Genomic DNA, 12,383 nt, shown 5'->3' with positions numbered 1-12,383 from the left:
GGAAGGGGTTTTATGGCCTCCCATGGGGAGCAGAGAGGTTCGTTTTGCTGTGTCTTGTATCGTCCCATATCTGTTTTCTTTTTCCGGACGATGAAGAATGAGGATGAAGAGAAGAAGGAGGAGGAGGAGGAGGAGAATGAGGAATTTCAAGTTTCAACCAATAAAATATACGGTAATTGACTTAATTTTTAAAGGTGTAACCCGGGACTCATACTATAAGATTAAGATAATATTAAAAATGCGTCCATGTTATTAGTTTGCCTGGCATGGTAATATGCGGTCATGGAGTAACCATCTTTTTAATCACGTAAGAATTGTATCAGGAGAGCATGTCTTATTTGGAGCTGCTGGTAAAAATTATAAAAGTTCATTCTGAGGCTTATGTAAAGCATTTTTTTTTTTTTTTTGTTAGTTATTTTTTTTTTAAAAGCAGGTTAAATCGTATTCGTGACAGTCACTCCTCGCTACACGTGATTAGTAACGGTAGAGGGGACATCACAACCAGATATTAGAGACTATCATAGGTTAACTCTCTGTTACACGAAAATATTGTTATGAAAAGGAGTGTATGAAACATTGCCAGATCACGGCTTCGTGAGGATGATCACGAAGTCCGTGGCCAGACAAAGCAGAGAGATAAATACAAGTAAATTAATATTGTCCATTCTGGCTGTAAAGCTGTCCAGATTGATCGAGAAATTCTATGACGGAATGATTTGTCATGGATGGAAACTGACGCGGGTGTTTGACATTTAAACTGGCGTACGGCAGGGATGCCTCCTCTCACTTCTATTCCTACTTTCCATGGACTGGACCATAAGAGAGACAACAAGCGGAGAGAGAAACGGAATTCAATGGATTCCCTGAACTCAACTCGGAGACCTCGATTTTGCAGATGGTCTTCCGCTTCTCGCCAAAAGCCATAAGCAGTTGAAATCCAAAACACCTAAATTGGCCAAATTTAATCGAGCCAAAGAAGACACAAATATCAAAAGTTCACACTGATAACGACTCTGTACAACTAAATGGAACAGTCCTGGATTAAGTGGACAGCTTCACATACCTTGGTAGTAGCGTTATCAGTGTTACTGGAGGCACGGATGAAGATGTAAAGGCAGTAAAGGCCCGTATTTTAAAAAAGAGCAAGGACTGCTTTTAACATTTTGAAAAACTTCTGGAAATCTAAAATCATGACAAATTGCACAAAAGTCTGTGAGTTCAATCTAAATGTTAAAGCTGTTTTTATGCAGGGATTGGAAACATGGAGGACGCCAAAAATGTCATAACTAATATCCATGTCTTCGAAAGATTTTAAAAGTACATTGGTCTTTTTAAAAAAATTAAAAAATAGCAACATCGGGCTGTAGCAGGAAACAAACCAACAAGCAATTGAAAAAGAATGTTGAAGAGAACATGGAAAAGGGTTGGTCACATTCTTAGAAAACTGACAACAAGCAACACCCGGCAAACCTGGAATCCATAGGGCAACTCCCATAGTGGGCAGGGAGGTACTTGCTGTATCTTCTATCCCCCTGTTTATGTTTTTCAATTGCTGTCTGTCTTTGTCTTGGAATGAGATTACTTGGTTTTGTCCTGATGCTGCCGGAGTCCTTGGCTGGGAGGGAAACAGTCGAATGTCTAGTTATAGTTTTGGGAGATGATATTTTTTTCCTTGTAAATCATCTCTCTGTTATGTAGTTATTTTTTATTTTTAACATAGGATTTGTTAACATTTGAGTGTATTCTTCTTAGTGGGATCTTGTGCTAGTATCTGGGTGAGACTTGTAGGAGATCTCAAACTAAGTACTTTGATAGTGCGCTCTTGGAAACTACACCTGTTTCCTATTTGAACCAATTCCCCTTTGTCTTACCATTTCTTGGGTGCTTTAATTGTCATTCTAGAACTTTTTACTGTCCCATTTTCTTCCTTTAGACTGGCGCTGATATGACCTCATTGTATTGCAAGCGCCGTAAAACGCTTTAAAACAAACAAACAAACCACAAGGCAAACGAAAGAAGTGATGATGCAGGATAGAAAAAAAGTTGAAAACCTTCGTTTATGGCCTATAATCCTGAAGAAGCAAAAGGCCAAAATAAGTAAGTGTATTCTCTCTGCCAGGGATTAAACAAGGTACTCAGTTTCTCAGCAAATCAAAATGAGTTAAATCCATATATTTTGAAACCAAATTAGGAATCGGCTTCTGCCCGGCTTCACACCCATGCCATTGTGCACAATAGCGCTGATTCATAGGAAAGGGCAGTACAGGATGCGTTTGTAATTTTGATCCCCAACTTACCCTACCACGTGTGCATCATCAGATTGAAATAGGAGTTGTGAGTTGTTGGTTTTCCCCCTTTGTTTGTTTATTTATTTATTGGTTTTGTCTATTTTATATATTTTCATGTTTTATGTTTATTATTTTATGAGGACTTGACTTTAGTTTTTATATCGCGCAATATTCACTAAACGTGCTCAAAGCGCTTACTAAGAGTCCCTAGCCAACAGCAACGCTGAATATGTAGGCGAGACATGATGCTTGTGAGGCGATATTACAATTTTTTTCGGACAGTGACAACGCTGTTAACGGCTAGGTACTCATTGTTCACCTGAGTGCTATGAGAGGATGTAAGTAAAGAGGGTTTTTTTCAAAGACACAACCATACGCCGCTCTGGACTGGAACTCGGGACCTTTATACCACTAGACCACATACCCGTATTATTTTTTCCCAAATGCATCAAGGACTAGTTTCTCTTGGAGAGAGAGAGAGAGAGAGAGAGAGAGAGAGAGAGAGAGAGAGAGAGAGAGAGAGGGGGGGGGGGGGGGGGGTGGAGCTTTGGCAAAAAGAAGAGAGGAGAATTTATCAAGGGAGACCACTGACGTTTTCTTTTCAGCTGTCTGAAAGTGCAGAGGTCAATTTTTATAAACAATGCATAACAAAACACCTGTGCAGGGTTGCCAGTTTGGCATTTTAAATGCCAGATTCCAAAAATCTGGCATTTTTGAAAACCGTTTGGCATTAGAAAAATCATTTGGCATTTGGCATTTTCATTTGGCATTTTCTTTTCTTGTATATTATACTTCAAATGACACCTTTTCTTAATTATTTCTAAACGCGTAAAAACAAACATCTTCACATTTCTTTTTCATTCTTAAAATCCAACCGTGGTGTAGTGGTTTAGCACTCCACTTAGTAGTCAGTAGGTAAATAATTACCCCAACAGGAAATTTAGAATAATTCAAAAAAAAAAAAAAAACAAAAAAACAAAAAAAAAAAAAAAAAAAAAAAAAAGAAAAGAAAAGAAAACACGCAAGCCACCAGGATATGATAGTAAATTGTCTATCAAAAGTGAGTAGTTTTCTTAGTGGGGGTGGGAGTCAACAGACTTTGGCATCTTTTTGAGTGTTTTGGCATTTTTTGAGTCTTCCCCTGGCATTTTGTTGAAAAATAATCTGGCAACCCTGCACCTGTGACACCTCTATTTCGCTTACCATTTAACAGGCCGGTCTTCAGTGTACTGCTAGAAGAATAATCATAGTATATATTAGTTGAAACATTCCGCTGTTGCAAGGATATATTTATATTTCTAACATATCAGTTTTGAAAAGAAAAAAAAAATTACGGTTTGTTTGAATAACTTAATAAGGAATCGATCAAAAATGTCACGTTTCTCACTTACTCAGTTCAGAGAATTGGGAAAGAAAATCGTTTGTGTTGGACGAAATTACGTGTAAGTTTTTACGTTAAAGTAAAGGCAAAGGTCAAAACTCATAATTGTTTTATTGTCATTGATTTCTTACAGCTTGCTTCTGAAAAATATTTGGTCTCCATGGGCATTAATAGAGTTAGAGACCAAGCCAATTTTTGCTAGAGGACTAGAGGGAACTTCGATATCTTTGTCTTTATTTCTTTGTTGGGAAAGCCGTTTTTAAAAATTATTATTATTATTATTATTATTATTATTATTATTATTATTATTATTATTATTATTATTATTATTATTATTATTATTATTATTACTATTATTATTATTATTATTATTATTATTATTATTATTATTATTACTTCTCGTTGTATTGTAATAACATTACCGTGCCATAATAGAAGGTTGAAAATTATCGGCAATCCAGCACAGTTTTTTCCCTTCATTTTTTTATTTTTTTATCATCATCTTTTTTTTTATCCTTACAGTTGTTGCGTTAGTAGATTGACTACAGTACTCTTATCATTGCTATATCCCACAACACAATACATTTTTCTTGTCCTTTTGTGGCAATATTGACTCTCTTTCCCCCCCCCCCTCTCTCTCTCTCTCTCTCTCTCTCTCTCTCTCTCTCTCTCTCTCTCTCTCTCTTCAACAGACATACACAGACACACATACACACACACACACACACACACACACACACACACACACAAATGTAACCCCTTCTCTTAATCAGTGGGTGGTTTGACTCCATTTTAAACGTCACATTCATTCCGTCATGGACCCGTGTTCGGAAATATATAATCCGGAGCATGTCTGACGAAATACAGTGCAAATTATAGTCTGTTTCAAAATTCTGGATCTCACCATTTGGCTTGCATCTTTGAAACCGTCAGATAAATTTCATTATTTGACATGATGGCTTACATTGCACTAGACTTTATTTACTTTTTTTTTTGTTTGTTCATTGGAAAAACAACTGGTTCAAAAGTTAGCTTATTAATGTTCTATAAAAATCCAGGATGCTGCGTTGCACAATAAAATAGTAGATTTACCGTATTAAAAAACAAAAATAAAACAAAAAACAATGCAGTTCATATATTTAGTGACATATAAACACACTACACTTTTATGTTAATCAACATGGGCGACATTGAGAGATATTCATCATCTGTATTCAGTAATTCTTTGTTAAAGCTATGCTGAAATAATCTGAACCATCATGTGTGGCTATGTGGTCGAGTGGTATGACACTCGCTTTCGGATCGGAAGGTCCTCAGTTCGAGCCTCACACAGCGCATAGTTGAGTCCTTGGAGAAGGCTCTTTACTCACATTCTCTCACTGTACTCAGGTGTAAAATGAGTACCTGGCCATTAACAGCGTTGTCTCTGTCTAAAAAAATTATAATATCGCCTAACAGACATCATATCCTGTCCTAAATGTTATATGTTGATGTTGGCCAGGGACTCCTTGTAAAGTGCTTTGAGCATGTTTGGTGGATATTGCACTATATAAAAGCTCAAAAAAAGTTCAAAATCATTTTTTTAAAATGTTCCATAATAAATATTTAAGTAGTCTAGTGTGACTGAAATTGATATATCCCTAACTTATCGTAATTTGGCACTCAAATTGCCAAAGTAACAAGCCTGTAAACTGGTATCAAATTGAAAATTATTCAGGTCATGAGAAACCAACACGAATCTCAACTCTGAATAACTGTATATAGTTATCTGGAGTCGGCTCTGTATAACCACAATGTTATTGAATAAGTTATAAGTCCCTTGTCAAATCTTACCTCATTTACAACTTTAGAACATGAGCTATTATGCAGAATGAAGAAGAAAAATTTGACACATCCCTTTGAAAAAAACTGAGAATCCTGCTTAACATTCACTATTCTACAAATATTACAAACAAATCACTCTATAAAAAAATACAATGAAACGCCTAGTTTTTAGTATTTCTAGTTCGAGCAATTAAGGTCTGGAATCAGCTGGATGACAATGCAGTCACATGAAACACTTTGGACGCCTTCAATTCACTCATACGAAGAGACTAGCCACATGCAGGCACTTGTGCCACCACCCCCTGCATGTGATTCTCCATTAAGAGCTTTACGTTGTACTTCATAGATAATGATACAGATACGTTACTCTCAACCCAAATATTAGAAACACGATTGAGACTATTCAGACTTATACTAAGAAGAAACAACAATGTGCCAGCAAACAAAGCCATGAAAGCATACTTTACACTAGAGAATTATAAAAGCCTTACGATATCGGTTATTGTTACGTTTCAATGTTATGTATTTGTTCACAGATGATGCAATTGTCTTTCTTCGATGTTCTGTATCTCTGAAATAAAGTTGAGATTGAAATAGGACAAGGCCTTATTCATTTATATCAGGTCAAAACAAATATCGAGGTAGACCAACAACAAACATTCACACAATATTAAATAGAAAATTGAAGAGCCTCGAGAACCATCTAGAGTTAAGGTTGGAAAAAGATCTTACAGACCTACAGTCCCTGGCAAAAGATAGAGACCAATGGAGAGAATTCATCTATAGAATGAGAGAAGCTGCCTAGGCGTCCCGGTTGGTTGATTAGGAGGTGGACGGCAATAAGTCAAATCAATGTTTATCAAGGGCTAAGACTTGTCAATGCCGTTATTCACAGACTCGTATGTCAATAATCACAGGCTGTTATTGACAGACCCTTGCCAGATAAATTTTAAACAGAATGGGTTTTTTATATAATTAATTATTTGCACCAAGATTATAACCATAAATAAAGCCATTTGGAATTAAAGAAAGCTCTTGTAATCTGTCTTTAAGTATCATTTAATAATGAGGTTGACCTTCAGGTTATTTTGGTTATGTTTTATCTCTCTCGCCCCCATATTCAATCTTACAGCCTAAAATCTCATATGATTTTCTTTTTCATCAGATATTTGGAATGAATTGTACTAGAGTGATTGTATTGTATGAATCCATAATATGTGTTCAATTGTATCATTTAAACTTATCTTAAAAACCCAAATTCAAAAAGAGTGTTTTTTCTATATGAAAAGTCATACCCTTTCCAATTCCCAGCCACTTAATTGGGATGGCCCGCCACTTAATGGGGACAAAATTTGACAATTACCATCCCCATAAAAGAGCTTTTTTGTTGTCTTCAATCCTTTAAAATGATGGTTCATAAAATGCAAATTAGTCCAATGGGATGGTCAACTTGGTGTGTAGTCATACGTTCATCACAGAGGTATGAACAGTAGAATTTACCTGTATCCCCTGTTAGTGTCTATCGCGACAGCCAATCTGGTGTGTTGTTGAACCGTTCGTCATAGTCATCACAGAGATGTGAACAATAGAATTTACCTGTATCCCTTGTCAAAGTCACCAATCTCCCGTCATCATGTTCATGGACACAATAAATGCAGAGTGGGCTATGGTAAATCTGAAAATTGCTCAATTTCATGGCCGTCGCTTAATTGGGATGCTGCCTAATTGGGACGATTTGTCGAGACCAAGCCGTCCCAATAAACCGGCTTGGACTGTACCTTCTATTATAGAAAAATCTGTGCTTGTATTGGTATCAAGCATTTGAGTGGAATTAAGACCTTGGAAGTTGGACTACAAACTATCGGCCAGGAAAGCACCGCAATTTTTCTTACTTTTTTATAAAGAATATTTATATCATTGACAGTAGTAATATTCAGCATGTTTGAGTTATTATAAGAAAATGCTACAAACTTGTCTGTGTTATTTTTCCTCAGTGAACATGCTGCAGAATTAGGTAATCCAGTTCCAAGCAAACCTATCATATTTTTGAAACCAACTTCCTCTTATGTTACCGAAGGACAAGCAATAAAGGTAAGTTGTGTTTTAGTCTAATATTCAATGTACAGTTTTCAATATAAGTAATATTCTTCTTTTTTTTTTTAATTGGTTGTCGTACTTAAAGTTCTCCCCCTCCCCCCATAGGATAATCTCCTGATTAGCTATTTTGAATAGTTTTATTGTTGAACGCAGATTACCTTTATGAGATTAGCGGTGTGTAATTTCCTTACTGCTTTAATTGTTAGTGTCAACGTAGGTTACAAGAATTAATAAATAAACAATATAAAATGTTGAGAAAAAAAGAGTGAAAGTGAATAAAATCTGACTAAGATGTCGACCTGCATCAAAGCTGCTTTTGCTTGAGAAAATCCACACAGGCTGCCCTATGGTTTTTAATTCAATCATATTGCTTAGTCTGTGGTGGGCTAAGAACAATGTTTACAACAACTGATTTGAGTTCACCATATAAGTGTAAAATGTTGCAATAGTGGACTGGAAACTCAACTTCAGTTAATTGCAACTCAGTTAATTGCAATTTTGGTTAATCGCAACATTTTCGCTGATCCCAAGGTGTTGCGACTATCCTGAGTGGACTGTATATATATATATATATATATATATATAAAATTTTTATTATTTTCTTTTCATATCTTAATGAATATTATTAATAGGGTGGGTAGGGGGCCAACAATAACACTATTGCCATCTAGTATTCTTCAATAACACCTCCCCATCCTTCCATCCCCCCACCCCGCACCCGTCCTATTAGGACAATCTAATATATATATATATATATATATATATATATATATATATATATATATATATATATATATATATATATATATATATATATATATATATATATATTTCATGTTTACTTGAAAAAGACCAAAGGCTGAAACGTCGTTCGTTTTGTTGTATTCCCTTATTTGTGAGTCACATTTAATCCCCTTATCTTTCTCTCATTATTATAATTGTTGTTGTTGTTGTTGTTATTATTGTTGTTAAAATGGGTGAAAGAACACGATTCAATAAGACTTCATTGAAGGCAAAACATATGAGCATATGTATCTGGAAAGAAATTGAACAAGTAGTATTCTCCATTAGAGAGATGACAGAGACGTCAAAAGCAAACAGGGCAATCTTCAATTTCTGTTTCAGATTCAGGACTCAACATTAGTTTCCTGGTAAAGCCTTTGAATAAATTGAGATTCCAAATGTTTTTTTCTCTGTTCCAGATACCACCTGGTTGTCATGACTTGAATCATGAAGTGGAACTAGGAGTTGTCATTGGAGCCAAAGCTTCTAAAGTCCCAGAGAGTGAAGCTTTGAATTATATTGGAGGTTATGTTCTAGGTTTGGATATGACAGCCAGAGACTGGCAGTCAGAAGCCAAGAAGAAAGGACATCCCTGGAGTCTTGCTAAAGGGTTCGATACGTCATGCCCCATCAGTGATTTTATTGAAAAGGAAAAGGTATGGGACCGAATATGTGTTTTTTTTTATTGTTAGAAAGTGGACGTACATAGAATAAATATGTAATGTACACTTTCAGAGATCATTTTATATATAAACAGTTTATTGGTATAAGTATTGTGAGAACTTTTTATCACTACGAGCCATCTGCATGAAATACTATACCTCAACGTAATGGAGAGGAGGAATCCCTTAACTTTTTTGAAAATTAATCAAAAGCTTAACTTTGCAATGCATTTATTCTGAAAATGTTTTAAAAAATAAAAAAGAATTTTTTTAGCAAAGGAGTATGTGTGTTGTATAGATGTTCATTTTATTATCTTTAAAATGCTTTCCTCAGTGCTTCCAATCATCCTTATTTTTACAGAATTATGAACTTTTCGCATCATGGGAGGGGGGGGGGGGGGGGGGGGGGGGGGGTTAACGGTTGCTGTTAAAAAGATTCAGACTTTTAAAATTTTTACCTGTTAAGAGCACTGGTATATGGTGAGTTATCCCATGTGTTTTATATTAGTTGCTCCGATGTCTACATCTACACAACCACTCTATTGTCAAGATTTTTTTTCTCTCAATCCCTTCGTTCTTTTAAAAACTTAGTGTAAATGAAGTTTGATTTAAAAAGACATGTCATAATTATTGTTTGCAAGTTCTTGCAAGTTCTTGAAATGTACTCTCATGAAGTTCTTTTCAAAATTCCTCAGGGGTTTTGCCCCCTGAACTCTCACCAGGACTGTTAAGGGCTCCCTTGGGAAGTGACCCTTTTTCCATTCTGGCCACATGACCCAGCCAACGCCATCTTCCTTTTATTTAGTTTTCAATGTTAGTGCAGTCAGCTTTCTTTAATAGATCTAGTGTTTTTATTTTTGTAGGCCATAATATGTTGAAAATTCTTTTTAGACATTTATTTTGAAAGGTTTCTAGCTTTTGTATTATGGAGGATGTTATTTTCCAGCTTTCATTTCCATAAAGCAGTACACTTAAAACATTTGTATATTTTCAGTTTGGTCTTTCTCATAATTTGCTTTGATTTCCAAAAGTTTTTCGCATCGAAAGCCTGGTTTGCCTTTTGGATTCTGTGCTTGATATCGTGTTCCGCGTCCCCGTCGTTTGTTATTTTAGATCCAAGATAAGAGAACTCTGTTACCTCATCAATAAGATGCTCATCTATCTTTATTTCACCATCATGTTTTGGGTACACCCTCATGTGCACAATCTTATCGAAAATTTATTTTCAGTCCAATTTTCGAGGTGTTCTTTTATATGTAGTATGTTTAGTTTTTCTGGAGAGAGTGATGATGACTAGAAAAAAATGCAATTCTTGCTGTGATCATTTGTGTACAATTACTTTTCAGATACAAAATCCCAACAACTTGGATATTTGGCTGTCTGTCAACGGGGAAATTCGTCAAAATGGCAACACCAAAGACATGATATTTTCTGTGGAAAATTTAATTAGCTACACCAGCCAGTTCTTTACCCTGGAGCCAGGTGACGTTCTTTTGACTGGCACTCCATCTGGTGTATCCCGACTAGAGGCAGGAGATGTTGTCAAAGCTGGTCTTGGAGGTCTTGTGGAAATGGAGTTTAAAATTGAAAGTTCATGACCACTATCCTATTTATTTTTTTTAATTAGTTGCCAATTTTTATGAAAAATGCGAATGATTGTGATATATTTTTTTTCTTTTTTATTTCACCTCCAAACCTCAAATATATTTTTGACTTACATGTTTAGTAAAGCATGGATAGAATGAACAACCCGAGGGCAGAAAGCAATAGTTTTTTGGTTTTAAAAAAATATCAGCTGTTCTTTATTTTCGTCGGCTACTCACACAACAAATCATATATTTTCTGTCACCCCCCCCCCCCCCCCCTTGCTTTTGCACGTATTCCTCCATGCCACATATCTTTCTATTTTCCCTATTCCCAATGAGATATGTCTCCTAAATATTAATATTATACAGCATCTGAGACTATTTAGTACTGTGCTCTGGAAAGAATTAAAATTATTTTATAAATAATCCTATTTCTTAGTCAAGGTGGTGAAGAAGGGATTTATGTTCATTTTGCTTATTCCCCTTTTCTTCTTCATCAAGAATGTGTTTTTCCTTATCTCTTCGGAAAATATTTTCACTACTGCTTAGAGCATAAGTTCATGCTCAGTTTGAAAACTTGCAAGCATAATTTTTAGGCCTCTGAAGAGCATTCAGTCTTGACCTGTAATTCTGGCTCCTCTTTTTCATCTTCTGATTTGTAAGTGCTTCTTGTAAGTAGATTTGGACATGGCATCCCTTTGGCATTCACAGTAAGGAGAATTGTTGCTAGATGCTCACACATGTTGTCAGAAGCCGGAAATTCTGGCTGTTCGTTAGGGTACTCCACTATTGAACAAAGGACAAATAGATTTCAGTGGGCACGAAGGCGAGTTTGTTAAACCTGTTATTTTGTTATTGCTTTTAAAATGTTATAGATGTGTTAAGGTTTTATTGAAAGAATGAATAAATAAATCATTTTATGACATGGGGGTGGGGGGGGGGGGGGGGGATAACTCTGTCTCTATAGACAACCGTCTGTAATATTCATAAATTATTGTTGTTGTTTCTTGGCCCCAAGAATAGCAGCTAAGAGGACCAAAATGGAGATCCCTTGCTTTGCCTCAAGGAGGTCCGGAGATGAGTGAGTGAGTGAGTTGTTGTTTCTAAGCTAGAGGATCGCCAAACCCCTTAAATCTTGGCTTAATCAGTTTCTATCGTATTACTCAAGTTGAGATTAATGTTATTATGTAATAAACAGAGCTTTTTGTCTCTACATTTGCTTTTGAATGATTGCATTATGTTAATGTGCGGTTGTGTGGTCGTGGTATGACATTCGTCTTCGGATCGGAAGGTCCTGGGTTCAAGTCCTGTTCTGAGTGGTGTATTAGTTGAGCCCTTGGAAAACGTTCTTTACTCACATTCTCTCACCATGCTCAGGTGTAAAATGAGTACCTGGGCGTTAACAGCGTTGTCTTTTTCTGAAAAAATTGTCTGACAGGCCTCATGTCTTGGCCTACATATTACGTCGTGCTGTTGACTATGGGCCCATTGCAAAGAGCTTTGAACACATTTAGTAGATAATGCGCTATATAAATGTTCACGTTCAAGTTTGTTTGGGTTATTTTTTTTTTTGGGGGGGGGGGGGGGGGTTGGGTTTTTTTATTTCTCAAGTGTTATGCCCGCTACACACCTACCGGTAGATATGTCATTTAAAAATGTCATTTATAGATAGAACGAAGATGACGTCACTAGGTCTTTGTTGTTGTTATTTGCCATCCTCGTTTATGAGTAGTTCTCACTAAACTGTATTAACCTGACTATA

General features: G+C 36.0%; 1 protein-coding gene across 1 annotated transcript; it reads left to right on the top strand.

The window, feature by feature from the left end:
- The first annotated feature begins 3,454 nt into the window (after positions 1-3,454).
- On the top strand, positions 3,455-11,834 carry LOC144964786 (oxaloacetate tautomerase FAHD1, mitochondrial-like). The gene is made up of 4 exons (XM_078899399.1): positions 3,455-3,730; positions 7,488-7,584; positions 8,793-9,029; positions 10,382-11,834. The coding sequence occupies exons 1-4, from the start codon at positions 3,660-3,662 to the stop codon at positions 10,631-10,633; spliced, it is 657 nt and encodes a 218-aa protein (XP_078755525.1). The 5' UTR covers positions 3,455-3,659; the 3' UTR covers positions 10,634-11,834.
- Positions 11,835-12,383: the final 549 nt, after the last annotated feature.

The sequence above is a fragment of the Berghia stephanieae genome, chromosome 2 (assembly GCF_034508935.2).
Source record: "Berghia stephanieae isolate SIO BIC M18660-M18661 chromosome 2, UCSD_Bste_1.3, whole genome shotgun sequence".
In the NCBI taxonomy this organism is placed as follows: domain Eukaryota; kingdom Metazoa; phylum Mollusca; class Gastropoda; order Nudibranchia; family Aeolidiidae; genus Berghia; species Berghia stephanieae.
Note: the sequence above shows the minus strand (reverse complement) of the source record. Positions and strands in the feature narration are given on the sequence as shown.

Bases quoted from the DNA above. Each gene is read 5' to 3' on its own strand.
- LOC144964786 (XM_078899399.1), top strand. From the start codon at position 3,660: ATGTCACGTTTCTCACTTACTCAGTTCAGAGAATTGGGAAAGAAAATC. The intron at 3,731-7,487 runs GTAAGTTTTTAC...ATTTTTCCTCAG, and splicing joins TGTGTTGGACGAAATTACGT to TGAACATGCTGCAGAATTAG. The intron at 9,030-10,381 runs GTATGGGACCGA...ATTACTTTTCAG, and splicing joins ATTTTATTGAAAAGGAAAAG to ATACAAAATCCCAACAACTT.